Here is a 16,547-nt window from a genome sequence, read left to right as displayed (position 1 = left end):
TGCGCATTTTACTAAGTCTTTTATTTATCCAAAATGTACTTTTGCCCATGGTATTTGGTAGCAATGAAATGGTATCATTTACTATATAAATTGTCACAGCAAGCCAGGTGTGGTGGCTCACACCTGTAATTCTACCACTTTGAGAGGCTGAGGCAGGTGGATCCCTTGAGTCAAGGCAGGTGGAACCCTTGAGCCAAGTAGTTCTAGACCAGCCTGGGCAACATGATAAACCTTATCTCTACAAAAATAAAAAATAAAAAATAAAATAAATAAAAAAAAAATAGCCAGGCATGGTGGTGTGTGACTTTAGTACCAGCTACTTGGGAGGGTGAGGCAGATGGGAAGCTTGAGCCCAGCAGGCAGAAGTTGCAATGAGCCAGGCTGTGCCACTGCACTCCAGTCTGGGTGACATAGCCAGACTCTGAAATTAGATAGATAGATAGATAGATAGATAGATAGATAGATAAAAATTGTCACAGCAGCCTTTTAAAATTGTCAATTTTATTCTCACTAAATTGTAATTCTACTTCCATTATATATTCCTATATATGTGTGGGTCTACTTCAAGGCTTTTCATTCTGTTCTCTAGCTTATTTGAATATCTTTGTCCCGACATCACGCTAATTTGCTTTATCTTCAAAACAAATATTCAAGTGTAGGGGACACCAAATCCTCCTATTATCTTTTTTAAAATCATGTCATATGTATTTAAACTTGTATATTTTCATAGTAATATTTGTATTAGCTTGCCAAATGCTGTGAAAACCTTCTTGGGATTCTCATTAAGATTAAACTGAAAGCATAAATCATTTGGGGGTAAGGTGATATCTTTATGGTATTCCATCTTCCTTTCCATGAATATGCCATACATATATCTCTTTTTATATCCATTAATAATTTTCTCCATCAATATCTCATACATTTCTTCTTAGATTTATTCCTATATGCCTTTTTTACTATTTTAAATATTATAGCTTAAAACTATATTTTCTAAGGGCCGATGATTGATATGTAGGAATTCTATTAATTCATTTTATATATAGCAATCTTCTAAATTTTGACTAAACGTTCCTTTAGATTTTCTACTAAGAAATCATTACTTGTAAATAATTTAAACTATGCTTTTTGCCCAGCTCTTACACTAATTTTCTTACTTCAGTAGCTAGGACCAGAAGTACAACAATAAAATGAGGCAGTGACAGAAGTCATTCTAGTCTGGTTATGGTTTTTAAAAGGAACATTTCTAACGTTTCATCATTAAGTACAATGTTTACTAAAGATTCTTAGTGGAGACATCCTTTATCAATTTAAGGAAATTTCCTTTTTTAAAATTATAAACTAGTATTAGATTTTATCAAATATTTTATACTATGTGTATTGAGATTTTTTCTTCTCCTTTAACCTTCTATTACTACTGTCAATTATATTAATGATTTTTCCAATATTAGGCAGTCATTGTTAGAAAGTCCCTGTGTGTCATTGCATTCCTGGAATAAATACCATTTTAAATAAGCCTTATGAATGTGGGCTGGTACACAGCACCCAGATCTTGGTTTCAAGTAACTCTGTCCATTAACAGGAACCAGGTGACCTTGGAAAAATTGCTGATTCTAAGACAGGCATAAGAAATACCCAAGATAAGCCTGGAGCATCTTACAGTGCCAGAAAGAAAGAAAAAGTGCTAAGAAAAAAATAAAAGGAAAAGCAATCATGACAACAACAACAACAACAACAGAAAAAAACAAGTTGAGCATTTCAGAGAAACCAAAAGCTAGGACAATTAGAGCCAAAAATAAAGTAGTACTGCTTTACAATGCAAAGTATAAAATAAATATCAATGCAGTCATATAAATAAATGATTGAGTAAATAATAAGAAAGAAGAGACAAATGTCTCATGCAGAAGAATTCAAAATAATTTCTGTAGATATTCCACCCTCAAGGAGGTGGAGCATATTTCCCAAGTCCAAAAGTATGTGCTACACCTAGTGACTTCCTCCCAAAGAGTACAGGAGAGAAAGGGTGGTGGGGAGGCAAAGAGTAACTTTACAGTGGAGAAATCTGACAAACACTACTTCAGCCAAATGATCAAGATTCATCTCAACAGTGACAAGCTGGGCCAGGCGCAGTGGCTCACGCCTGTAATCCCACTCTTTAAGAGGCCAAGGCAGGTGGATCACTTGAGCCCAGGAGTTCGAGACCAGCCTGGACAATGTGGTGAGATCCTGTCCGTACAAAAATTACAAAACTTATCTGGGGATGGTGGCATGCACCTGTAGTCCCAGTTACCCAGGAGGCTGAGGTAGTAGAAACTCTTGAGCCTGGGAGGAGAGGTTGCAGAGAGCTGACATTGCACCAATGCACTCCAGCCTGGGCAACAGAGCAAGACCCTATCTCAAAACAAAAAATCAGAGACAAGTCATGTTGATAATACATACTTTTGATATGGTGTGATAAAAAATGGCTATTTAACTCATGGTTTAACTTCCCAAAAACACACCCAAATCTAATTGTTAGAAAAACATCAGACAAATCCCAATGAGACAAATACCACAAAAACCTAAACAGTATTCTTAAATCTACCAAGTTATCAAAAACAAGGAAAGCCTGAGAAACTGTCAAAACCAAGAGAAGCTTTAGGAGTACGATAAGTAAATGTAATGTGTTTCTTGGATTGGATCCTGGAGCAGAAAAAGGACATTAGTTAAAACCACAGAAATCTAGATAAACCATACACTTCATTAATAGTGTATCAATATTAGTTCATCAGCTGTGACAAGTGTACCATGCTAATGTAAAGTATTCATAATAGAGAAAATTGGGTACAAGATACACGTAAACACTCTAGACTACATTTGCAATTTTTCTGTAATAAAAAGTGTTTATTTTTTAAAAGTGAGTTGAGGATCTCATTTTCTATATTCAGGACTAGTTTGTGTAACAGAACTTTCAATGGAAACATATAAGCAGTCAAGTAATTGACATAGGTTGATATGAGCATTTGTAATATGGTAAGGGTAGTAATAAAAGCTGTACTGTTCATTAAATGATGTTGAAAAATCGGCTATTAATTTGGGGAAACATTTCTCTCTGATCTCTACTTCATGCCAAATTAATTCCAACTGAAATTTTCAAAAATTTACATTTAAAAAAACTATAAAAGTTATAGGAGATAATGAGAATGAACACCTTCATACTCTTGGGGTAGGATGGACCATTTTTATACATACCAATATTTAAGACAACACTGAAGTGTTAAGGACGGAAGAGGCCTCTCAGTAAACTGAGCCAGTGATATTTCAGCACAAGCTGAAACAACCTCCCAGAATGAACAGAAACATAATCTCAGAGAGTTTGTAAAAAATACTGAACAGTAAGTATGAAAAACAGTGGTGGCATTTATTTCCTGGAAGAGGAAACTAAGAACAAAGACAACAAATATAAAACATCTAGTATGCTGAAGAAAGTTTCCAAAAATAAAGATCTGAGTTAACAGAACAAAAAAGCAAAATTGATTAAACAAACAAACAAACACAGTGAAGTAACATGTCCAAATTAACAGTACTTAGGTAACTACTAGTGGGGATAGACTTTGGATCCAGGCTGGTCTCACTTTCAAGCTCGCATTACTTCTACATATGTAGTCAATTAGATGACTAAAAAGTCATCTTCTTTTTAGAAGAAAATGCAATGTGGTACCCTGTACTGGATCCTAGATCAGAAAAGGAGCATTGCTAGAAAAACTGCTCTAATAAAGTCTCAAGTTTAATTAATAGTAGTATACCAATGCTAATCTCTTAGTTTTGACAATTACACCACAATTATATAAGATGTTTAACATTAGGGGAAACTGGGTAAAGGGTAGGCAGGTGTGTAACTTTTCTGTAAATCTAAAATTATTTCAAAATTAAAAGCTTATTAAAAAATAAAAGAAATATCAGGCATGGTGGCTTACACCTGTAATCCCAACACTTTGGGAGGTCAAGGCGGGATTACCTGAGGTCAGGAGTTCGAGACCAGCCTGGCCAACATGGTGAAACCCCATCTCTACTAAAAATACAAAAATTAGCTGGGCGTGGTGACGAGTGCTTATAATCCCAGCTCCTTTGGAGGCTGAGGCAAGAGCATCGCTTCACCAAGGAGGCAGAGGTTGCAGTCAGCCAAGACCATGCCACTGCACTATATAGCCTCAGCGACAAGAGCAAAACTCCATCTCAAAAATAAATAATATAATATAATATAATGTAAAATAAACCTCTCAAAATGCTGCCTTGGGACTATCTTAAAACTTGTAAGTGTAGAGATTTATTGCATAAAACCAAATTTTAAAGAGGGCATGGTTTGTATTGAAGATTTTGATTATAACAGGTTTGTTGATAACTTTAAAAATAAATATCAGCCTCAATTTAATTACATAGCTTTTCTGTAAAGACTGCTTATATAATTTCTTCTATACCATTTTTCCTTTCATGTAAATAAAAACATAAAAAAACTATCAACAGTAGTCTCTAAATACATATGGTGATCTATTGTGATGAACTGTTTTCCATTTCTGCTATAGACGTAACAAAAGTTCTGTGAAACAAACCTTGTAACAGCAATAATTAAATTTAAAGGATTAATAGAACAGCCTGATTTTTTAGGAGCTGTCAGATACTTAAAGAATCAGGACTTCAGAAATAAATGAACTCTAGGAGTGGAAAAGCTGAAGCATATAATTAAATAGAAAACTCAGAGGAGTTTGACTATGTAAAGGAACAGGGAGAAAAAGTCAGTGAGAAAGAGCAAGAAAAGCTAAAATAAAGAAATTAATGAAAGTCAGGGCTTATGGTGTCTCCAAGGAATTGAAATGTGACAAATCACGGAATGGGAAGGGAGATGGTAAGAATATGAATAGTATTAAGTTCAATCACTTAATACTTAGGCCTTGTTAGAAGACTTCCAATGGTTCCCATCTCTCAAAGCATGAGTCAGGGATCCATTGAGACCTTGAGGGTGCACCCATTCCCCCTACTCTCCCTACCCCCCACCCCCCATCACTTTTTGCTTTCTCTTTTACTCCTCACCTTCTCCTCTCACTCCTTTCAAGCCAGCCCTGCCAGCATGCAGTTCCCCTGGCACTCCAGGCCTTTGCATTTGCTGATATCCCTGCTAGAATGCCCCTCTCCCAGAAATCCTCATGGTAAAAACTCCTTCACCTCCTTCAGGTTTTGCTCAGATATTAACTTTTCAGTGATTTTCTGCTATGCATGTTCTAATTTATTTATTTATTTATTTAGAGACAGGGTTTTGCTCTGTCGCCCAGGCTAGAATATAGTAGTAGGATCATGGCTCACTGCAACCTCTATCTCCTGGGTTCAAATGCTCGTCTTGCATCAGCCTCCCAAGTAGATGGGATCACAGCATGCACCACCACACATGGCTACTGTTTTATATTTCTGTAGAGCAGGGTTTTACTATGTTGTCCAGGCTGGGCTCGAACTCCTGAGCTCAAATGATCCTCCCGCAATGGCCTCCCAATACTGTGCATGTTCTATTTTAAATGGTGAACCCCTATAACTACCAATCTCCCCTACCCTGCTCTTTTATTTTCTCATAGCTGCTTCTATGTCCTAACATTTTAATTACATTGAATATCTGTCTCACCAACCACTAGACTGTAAGCTGTCAGATTTTGCCTGTGTTCACTGTTTCTCCAGTGCCTAGAATAGTGCTGGGCACATAATAAATGGTTTTTGATAAACATTGCCAAAGCAATCAATACAAACATGTGATTTTTCATTAGCATAATTAAAATTAGAATAATGAAACATTCATAACTTTTCCAAAGTCATTTTTTGAGCAACTGGGGTCGTCCTTGTGCCCGTGTTTTCTGTGTATTTTCTACACTGAACTTCTATAATGTTTTAAAAAGGGGTTTTTGTCTTTGTAAAAGACTAGACAGCTGTCTGAGATCATTTTAACTCAAGTACATTCAATGTCAGAGTGAGAAAGACTAAAAGTTCATTCTTTCAAGGCCTGTTCTTCCTATGAGCTTAAATAACATTTAGTGATTACCAGAAAGAGATTCATATCATGAAAATACCATGAAAACTTCACACGAGCAAATGCTTAAAATCATGATCCACTAAGTTAAAAGAATCACAAAATTCCCACCTCCCCATTTTAAAGGTGAGGAAACTGACCTACGAAAGTCAAATTACTTCCTCATATTCAACTAGAACATCGCTGACGAAGTGGTGAGCAGGAGCTAGTCCTAAACAAAAGACTGAAACGTTACAGAATGACCTACCACATCAACATTTTGAAATGTAGTAAGAAGTTCAGATTGGAAATGCTCAGTCCACCATCCAACTAGGCCTTTATTTTCTCCATCCTGTTTCCATTTCATTGCTCAAAGATGCAGGTGAATGTTTTCTTATTTATTTATTTATTTATTTTTGGAGACAGGGTCTTTGGAGTGCAATGGCACAATCTCGGCTCGTTGCAACCTCCACCTCCCAGGTTCAAACAATTCTCAAAACTCAGCTTCCTGAGTAGCTGGGATTATAGATGCCCACCACCACGCCCAGTTAATTTTTGTATTTTTAGTAGAGACAGTGCATCACGATGTTGGCCAGGCTGGTCTCGAACTCCTGACCTCAGGTGATCTGCCCACCTCGGCCTCCCAAAGTGCTGAGATTACAGGCATGAGCCACCACACCCAGTATGAATGTTTCTTCATATCATTTGAACATTCAAGATTCTTTCTGCATTAAGATCCCTAGCAAAATAAACACTGTGATCACCTTCCTAAGTATTTTAGCATGTTCATGGGCCACTGTGCCTTCCAGACCCCACTCAACATTTGGCCTCTTACTCTAGCCCTTTGATTTCCCTGTTGACAGAAGTATAAGGCCAGCACATTTTGCAAATCTCTTACCCTTTTCAGTGGATGGCCTGTCAATTAACTCTCATGAAATCAAATGGAAGCAGCCTTTAGGGTATAAAAATGTGCTACTTATCTAATTCTTTTACTGAAAACTTGCATACATTCCATTGTTTTGCCATAAGTGGGGGAAAAAATAAATCTGGTGTTGTATTTTCGTTTCAGAAGTAGCAACAGCAGTTACTCCACACATGCATTCCCCAGGTCCCCAGACAGTCATCTCTGATGTTATAAGTGGCACAGAGGCAGATACTTCGGCAAACACAGTCTGTAAAATGAAGTTGCTATGGACCAAAATAACCGTATTGATTTTTAGTACAATTCAAAACACAAGGAAACATCAGTTTTCCAAATGGCACAAGCTGAAAAGGACAAGGAAAAATATATTGCAAATAGTGAAGAGAAGGAAAATAATAAAGACAATTACATTAGCAAACATCTTGGTGTTCTTTTTTCAGAACACCAAGATGGCTGTTGTTTGTTTTTTAAATCCAAAGAACTGAGAGGTCTGAATTATGTTGAACTGCTACTCATTTGTGGACATTGTGCTCACTGCTGGAAGTCTGACCTTCAGAAAACAAAGCCTTATAATCCTTGGACATGTGAACATCTTATTTAAAGCCTCATTTTTTTTTCAATTAATATCTCTCACTCTGATGGCAAATGGCAGAGCTGTACAAATTGTATTATAAATACATCATTTGGCCAAAATATCATTAAGTTTGCTGCAAGCAAATATTTTCCTTAGATATCCTTAATGAGGCAAAGCAGCTTTCAAGCCAGAGACCTCTGGATGTTGTGAATGAGGAGACGGCAGTCAGGACTTACCATGGCCCCCTCACTTGTTCTTTGGGCAACTTCTCGCTGTAGTCGGGCCACTGCCAACTTCTCCCTGGAGAAACAAAAGCACATGATTAGTTTGACTGTTCTCAAGGTAGAGGCGACACTGGCATGGCCATGAAACATTCTTTTGAGGTCTCTAGAGGAACTCCTTCCTTGGTTTAGCTCACTTCCTCCACTATACTTTCTATAAATATTTAAACTGGTCATGAATGCATTGTTTTCATTGAGTGTCATGGAAGACTTTTTTGCCATAGATTTTACAATAGCCAAATAAATGTTAAATGCTGAGTAGATGCCTTGTTTTAGTTCATCAACATACATCACTCATAAATACATTTTTCGTGGCTATAATATTTTAGTTGTCTTTTCTCTATCAACTTCGCTTATACAATTTTAATTATTTTTATTTCTTTTGTTGCTTTCCACACCAATAATATTAAGAAGCAAACAAAACATAACTCCTTACTATTTAAAAAATAACCATAGAAAATCATTTGCATGCTTGCTACATAATAGGCACCATGCTGGGCATTGCATCTGTTCTCATTTGAGCCTGACAACAATCCCATGGGTGATTTCACTATGCCCATTTTATAGATGAAGAAACTGAGGTCCAAAAAGGCTAATACACTGAGTCCTCAGCTGGTATGTAGTAGTTTTTTGGAATCAAATTTTAGATTTCCTTACTTCAAAGTCTAAATAAAAAGTCTGCTTATCACTTTTTCATTGTGTAAGTAATATAAAAATGTAGATTTAAAAATCAGATTATTTATTTTAGTACCCCTTATTTAACAATGGGATTCATTTTTAGATCCCTTATAATTCTAGTTTCACTTAAAATATATCCAATATTCACCAACATTTTAAGAATACTTTTGTGAAGTGATAGATGTCTGCATTTTGGACAGCTTTTCAATTGTTCTTTAAAATAGTTGATAGATGTCATAGGGGTAAGTGAACTCTTCTGGTCCCTAAAATATTTAAAATAAAATTTTAAAATGTTAGCTTTAGTAAGGATTTCCCCTGATATTCTTCTACTACTATACTACTATCAAGATGAGAAACTATTTGAGTGATATTTCGCCCCTTAGTCTTCCCTTTGCACAGGATCGACTATATGCAAACATAGAGGATGCAGTTCAATCCCCAGAAATTTTTCCACTGGGGAAAATAGAAGTGAAAATCTCTTCTCTCCTAAGGGCCTGGATCTTTGAAGTGCCTATGACTACCAAGACGACATGTGCTTTTGTCTGGCTGCAGCTGGGCAGTCTTTTAATAGAAAAAGTTCTCTCTGAATAAATACCTAAAGGCACAGACTAGAAGAAGGGAGACTAGACTAGGAGACATTCCAGAGTGACTAGACTAGGAGACATTCCAGGTGTACAAGTTTTGGGAGCCTGTGGCAGGACCTGTGAGTACACCTGTAAGAAGGGGCAACAGAGTAGACAGGAAGGAGCCACTAAGTGATGGAAGCCATGTGCCAAGTAATCAAGGCAGAAAGCCCATGTGTGTTCTCTGACTCAAGTCCTGATGAACAGATCAAAGAAGTTCAATAAAAAGAACGAATTAATGGAACAAATAATTGAAAAAGAAGGATATGAGTGACTTCTGTTTTAATATGAAAATTAAACACATGAATTTATCTCTTCTCTCCTCAGAAACTGTTAAAAATGTAGTATAGAGGTAACACTAGCAAATATTTATAAAGTCAAAGAAAACAGGAGACTCACATATTCCATACTCTATGAACCAGCAATTCCAGTCTGAGGTCTAAAGTGAACAGAAATATAAGTATATGTTCACCAAAAGACATGTACCAGAATGTTCATAGTAGCACTTTAGTAATTTTATAAGCTGGAAATGCACACACTCATTAACAACAGAACAGATATGTCAACTTTAGCACAGTTACATGCTGGAATACTATACAACACTGAAAAGGAATAATCTACACTTAATCATGACAATGTACAGAACAGCACAAATATGTGGTTGAGTAACAGAAGCAAATACAAAACGTATATACTTTATTTCCTATTTATATAAAGTGCAAATAGAAGCAAATCTCATATACAGTTTGAGAAGATAAGAAAAAGAAATAAAATACATGGATATCAAAAAGGAAGAGGTAAAACTGTCTCTATTTACAGATGACATTATTTTCTAAGTAGAAAATCCAATGAAATTTACTACACAACTTATGAGTGAACTTAGCAAAGTCAGAGACAAAAGCTGATGAACAGAAATTAATTATATTTTATATACTAGCAACAAACAATTGGAAAATAAAATTTTAAAGCATCTATTTATAATAATGTCAAAAAATAAAACATTTAGGAAAGACATTTAGCAAAAGATTTGCAAGACTGCCATACTAAAAACTACAAAACACTGCTAAGAAAGATTAAAGGAGATTAATAGAAATACACACCACATTTGGCCGGGCGTGGTGGCTCACGCCTGTAATCTCAGCACTTTGGGAGGCCGAGGTGGGTAGATCATGAGGTCAGGAAATCGAGACCATCCTGCCTAACACAGGGAAACTCCGTCTCTATTAAAAATACAAAAAAATCAGCTGGGTGTGGTGGTGGGTGCCTGCAGTCCCAGCTACTAGGGAGGCTGAGGAGAATGGTGTGAACCCGGGAGGCGGAGCTTGCACTGAATGGAGATCGCACCACTGCACTCCCGCCTGGGCGACAGAGTGAGACTCTGTCTCAAAAAAAAAAAAAAGAAAAAGAAAGAAAGAAAGAAATATATACTACATTCATGGATTGAAAGACTTAATATTATTACACTGTCCAAATCTATATCAAATAATAAATTCTTTTTCACTGAGATTTATAACTCTACCAAATAAAAAGCAAGACTCGGTAACGAGAAACAAGAAATCCAATAAAGAATTGGAATTTTTTTCTTTTTTCTTTTTTTTTTTTTTCTTTTCTTGGTAAACTCCTGGACAACAGCTATGTAGGAATCCAGAGAATAACCAATCTGGATTGCAGCAAGAGGATGGAGAGCCTCAGGAGGATGACTCCAAGAATAAAACAAAGTTGAATCAAAGTAAATTACCTATGTGTTTGTAAGTATTAAGAAGAGTTGTTGAGTTTTATTTTAAAGCTTAAGATAAGAAATTGGAACATGAAAATCTAGGGCAATGGTAGGAAGTGGCAATTATTCATGCTAGAAAAAACGAAGTTATTCTAGAAATGTAATTCTAAGCTTCCACTAGACTCAGCTGTGAATGACATTTACTTTATCATTGTAATTATTAACTAAATTAATTTACTCTTTAATGAAAAAAATTAGAGAAAGGGAAGCATAGAGAAACAGGTGGTGCAGAAACACTAAAATCTTATCTTCCATAATGGAAAGATAATACATAATGTTTAAAAGTGATCTAGAAACAGAAGTTCAAGCATATTATTTAGATACAAGGATGCAAAACTTAGAAAGCAGATCTAGAAGAAAGGCGAGTGACTGTGTCAGAGGAGTAAGATGTAGAGCGGGGAAGGCGATGTGTACCTCTTATAGATGTTATCATTGCATTTGATTTCCAAAGTATGTGCATGTATTACTTTGATCTAAAAACTTCTCAAAATGTGTATTTTTTAAAACCAAATGACTCATGTTATTTTTATTAAAACATTATAATAATACATTACTAGAAAGATAAAGGATATATTATTTACCAACGGAAGAATCAGCATCAAATGACTCATTGCCTTGGACGTGAGAGGCACCTACTGAGAAGCTTTGGTAAATTAAGGCAAAATAGGAAGTCACTATAAGCAACGAGTCTTTGGACAAACGTTTTTAAGTACATACTACAAACAGTTTAACAGGTTACAGAGATATTTTAAATTTAAAAGTTTCGGCCGGGTGCGGTGGTTCACGCCTGTAATCCCAGCACTTTGGGAGGCCGAGGCGGGCGGATGACGAGGTCAGGAGATCGAGACCATCCTAGCGAACACGGTGAAACCCTGTCTCTACTAAAAATACAAAAAATAATTAGCCGGACTCGGTGGCGGGCGCCTGTGGTCCCAGCTACTCAGGAGGCTGAGGCAGGAGAATGGAGTAAACCCGGGAGGCGGAGCTTGCAGTGAGCCTAGATCGCGCCGCTGCACTCCAGCCTAGGCGACAGGGTGAGACTCCGTCTCAAAAAAAAAAAAAAAAAAAAAAAAAAAAAAAAAATTAAAAGTTTCTCTTTACTTTTTAAATGAAGTATAAACTATGCAGAAAAATTAAGAAATCATAAGAGTACAGGTTGCTGAATAATCACTAAGTGAACAAGTCCCTATTAGTCCCACCTAAGCAAAAAAACAGGAACACTGCCAGAATACCAGAAGCTACTTTGATGCTAATGATAATTAACTTCCTACACCAATACCTGAATTCACTTGCCACACTCTTTTCTCTGTATACTGAAACATGGAGACATTTAACTTCTCATCTAAAGTATATTAAACACATTATCTCATATTTTACTCAACTGTTTATTCAATATATTTTTCCTCTAAATAAGACCATAAATTCCTCCTTGACCACAAAAGTAGCAACCAAATATGATGATCCATTCATTTTTGCAGGTGGTCAGTTGTGGTGCAGTTAATATCTTACTGTAACAGCTGTTTGCCTGAGTGGAGATTTAGTTCATGTCTTTAACAACTACTAAGGCCCCTTAGCAGGAACAAAATAAATATTTGTGACTTGCTGAATGAGGAATCAGTTACAGAATCTAATACCAACTTGCCTAGTATAACAGAATTGTAAATAATATTACCATTTTGCATTGACATAGTACATAATGCAGGTACACTGCACAGATACACCCTGATTCCCACAGGGTATCCTCTGGTTCTAGTTGACCACAAAAGCTTTTTTACATACATTCCAAAATTATGAAAAGTACAACTTCCATAGACCACCAGGTAAATATCTGAGTAAGCTTCAACAGAGTGAATTCCGAAGTAAGAGCACTGAATGAGGGGACTGTAGAACAGTAGTTCCCAAATATTTGAGTACTGAGTTCTCAAATATTTGACCCTTTTGTATGCAGAGAAATTGAGGATCCCAAAGAGATTTTGTTGTTATGGGTTTTTATCTATTAATATTTATGACATATAAATAAAAACGTAATCTATTAAAATATTTGTTAAATCACCAAAAAGCCAATAAACCCATGCCAACATAAGTAAAACATTTTTATTAAAAGTCATCCTAAACAATAATTCCAAAACAAAAATACATTTTGCAAATACAGGGAAAAAATAAATTTTGTGAGAAGAGTGATACTGCTTTAGAATTTTGCAACTATCTTTAATGTCTGTCTTAATAGAAGACAGGTGTATTCTCACATCTGCGTCAGCATTTAGTCTGTTATGACAGAACATGTCATGTGACTTCTAGAAAACACCACTCATGAAAGCTGAGTGAAAAAGGCAAATATCATCTTAGCGTTAGGGCAAAAATAGTTTTGACCTTGCAGATCCCTTGAAAGGTTCTTGGAGATACCCAGGGTCCCAGGACCAAACTTTGAGCACTTCAACTGAAAGACAGATACAGAACTAGGACAGTAAGAATGTTCTAGAAAATTGCCTTGAATCCTCATTCCTAATTATTGAAGCTTCAGAGAAAGATTTAATATATATGCTAATGGTATGTTAATTTCTCACAAGAGCAGTGTAACATAAAAGAGACATTTCCAGGAACAGATCAAAAGTCTATCTTATCCCCATCATCTTACTAAATGATAAAAGAGTCCTAATACAGTGTAAATGTTAGGAACATCATTACTTTATGCTTAAAAGAGATGGCCTGTATAAACTATTAGGACTGTCACACTGTAATGTGCTTCTCAAATCTTATTAATTCAATTTGAAAGAAAACCTTAATGGTTTTAGTCATTATATAGTTTTTAAAAAGGAAAATACTATATTAATAAGTCATGAAATTTTGTAGACTGTCCACACATAATATTCTGTGGCATTCAATAAAGAAGGAAGAAAATGAACGAATCAACATTAAGGGGCTATCTCTAAAGGGGCAGCATTATAGCCACTTGATTTGGTGAAACAGAGAGTAAAATACATAAAAATTAGAAACACCATTCTATATCTGACCTACCGTCACATGAATGGAAAAATGCCCAAATTCAAACAGCCATGTGGAAACAGGTGATGCAAATGTGGAAAATTTCATAGTAGTGTAGGCCACGGGGGAGGCAATCCCCAACCCCAGCCTGGCTCCTAGCCTTCCATATCGAAAACTGGGGAAACCGCTTAGGTGTAGACAACTGGAAGTTACCCTGACTCAGGGCAGCTAGGTGATTAAGGAGCAGAATTTGCAAGAACAGCAAACACAATGTGTTTTGGGGACCATGCTCCATAACTGTTTTAAAACATTTATGCAGGAAATGCAACCTATTAGATTATCCAACAGAGATCCCTCAGGGGTCCGAGGGACAGTTCAGGGTCCTCCCATGGAGTCAGTGGGCAAAGCCAGTGGCAGCTCAGTCCCACGACAGCAAAAGTACTCCAACTCTGAGCTATTTTATGTATTAGGCTTCTGGATTATATCCCCTTTGAAAAGTGGTTTTCCAATGCTAAAACACAACAAACAAGAGATTCTTTCTTTAGGTTCAGTGACTTGTATATTCCAAATATTTCAAGTCCTTGCGTGTACATTTTACATCAGCTGGATTGTTTTTAAGTAGAATTTGTATTTTATTTTTGCATGAAAAATGTTATTTTTGTATGAAAGGGTCTTTCTTTTTTAAAACTAAGGAAGTGGTGAAGTTCTTGACGTGGTAAAAACCTCTACGATAAAATACTCAGGATTTCTAGATGTTATTTCTGGAATCAAATTATCAACTCAATCAAAATATTAAAAATAAATGGTCCTGTCTTTTTCACAGAATCTAATTTGTCCTTGAGTTTAGTAGTTCCTGGCATGACATATCTTCAAACCCCCATGGTCCCAAGATATGTGCGAAACCAACTGGGACTAGCATCTTTTTCATGCAAATTCAAAGTTCTTACAAACAGCTTTGTGTAGAAAATAAAGAATGCTGGATTTGCACGCTGCCCAAGACAAACTAAATACACTCACATACACATACACCCTTGCTCCTCTTTAAAGACCTCGGTTCGTCGGCTGGAAACAGACAACTGTGCTTCTGCAAAGCATCATTGTGTTGTTTTGTGTTTGTGGCAAGGCCAGTAGCTCATTATGAAGTGGGTATTGACTTTATGATTGCCAAACAAATGCACAGGGCTATTTTATCAAGAGCTGTGGATTCTTATTTATGGAACAGGTATAAAAAAAGAATATAAAGAACATACGCACGATGAAACAAGAGACCACAGTACTTACTTCTCTTACAGTTAAATGTAAAGATAACTTTTCTCTCCAGGAAGAATGAAACAGAGCTACTCTTCTTATTCAATTTTATATTCAAATGGAGAATTAGTTCCAGGTTTCTAAAACCCTTCAACATAGCCCCAGACTGTCTGAACTAAAGATCACAAAAAACAACATTTTGTATGTTTTCTATATTCTTATATATTCTTCAGAATACCACTGACGCCTCTGCAAGTTAAGCGCATGGAAATAGTGTTCCCAATGAAGTCAACAGGATGTTGGCATTTGTAAAATTCAGAAAAGAGCTGCAAGGTTTGCATATTTAAACAAAAAGCATTCCCCCAAAGAGAAAGCAACTTGCAGAGGGGGAATATATTCAGTTTGTGACGTGTGGAGACCTCAGGCTGCAGGGTGCTACAGAGCCATCTGTTGCATGAGTGTCCCAGGGCACGCCTGTTGGGAGACAAATCAATGTTCCCTTGCCACTCTTCAGGAAGCCCAGGACTTGCACCCACCCCGAATAGGAGAGAATGGAGATGCTGTGTGCCCCACTCTCCACCGGGCAGATGGTGCCCCTGTGAGGATGCCCTGATAGAAGAACAGCAAGGGCACTCAGTGTAAGTGGAAATAATTATTTCTACTCATTGTAAATCTCATGGTCCCAAATACCCTATACATGCAATGCGCTTAAAAGGTATGGATCCAGCTCACATCAAGCAAGCTTGTGACAATGTGAAATACTCTGTGATTTGATGAACATGTAGGATGATTTGTGTAATCACTTGATCTTTGTAAAAAAATAAAGTATAACAAATCACCATGCTTACATATGAATTTAAAAAGGAAAAATTTTCTTGGGCATCTTAGCAATCGAAAGTCAGTTTCCTTTACTGTGGTAAAGATATTGCAATATTAAAGAATCCCATAATACTCTCCCTACAAAACTCTAGGTTCATGTTAGTTTTGATTTTTAGGTTAAGATTCTATAAAGTATTTAAAACTTACTTATGTTTATGTGTTAAATATACCTATATAGGGTTTTATTAATTCAGAATATTCTGCTAACTGAAACGATATAATCCAACAATAATGGAAATGTTTACACGTTCAGCAAACACTTAATGTGAGTTTACTACAGGCCTGGTACCATTCTAGGGTCTGAGAAATAAACATAAATAATAATACAGTTTCAAATTCAAAGACTTCAAGATTGATAGACTTCAAGATTGCCTACACACATGCCTACACACCAATGTCATAAGACGCAGTAAGTACAACACTCTGTATTCAAAGCCAGATTTTAAAACACGGTAGGTGACTATTTTATCAAAAGATCAAATCTAGACTTCCTTTAAATAAGAAGGCAATTTCTGCTATTTCTAAGATTTTTTCAGTTTCAGACTTTTCAGCAACAAATTA

General features: G+C 36.3%; 1 protein-coding gene across 3 annotated transcripts in view; it reads right to left on the bottom strand.

Moving 5' to 3' along the window:
• NCKAP5 (NCK associated protein 5) overlaps nucleotides 1-16,547 on the bottom strand; it is an 881,023-nt gene that overhangs the window by 535,928 nt on the left and 328,548 nt on the right. For all 3 annotated transcript variants that reach the window (XM_033231708.1, XM_033231709.1, XM_033231707.1), the window contains one exon: nucleotides 7,755-7,818. In XM_033231708.1, coding sequence (XP_033087599.1) covers nucleotides 7,755-7,818 — 64 coding nt within the window. The remainder of the gene's footprint in view (nucleotides 1-7,754; nucleotides 7,819-16,547) is intronic.

The sequence above is a fragment of the Trachypithecus francoisi genome, unplaced genomic scaffold (assembly GCF_009764315.1).
Source record: "Trachypithecus francoisi isolate TF-2019V2 unplaced genomic scaffold, Tfra_2.0 Lachesis_group13, whole genome shotgun sequence".
NCBI classification, from domain to species: domain Eukaryota; kingdom Metazoa; phylum Chordata; class Mammalia; order Primates; family Cercopithecidae; genus Trachypithecus; species Trachypithecus francoisi.
This window is presented reverse-complemented; position numbering and strand designations above follow the sequence as displayed.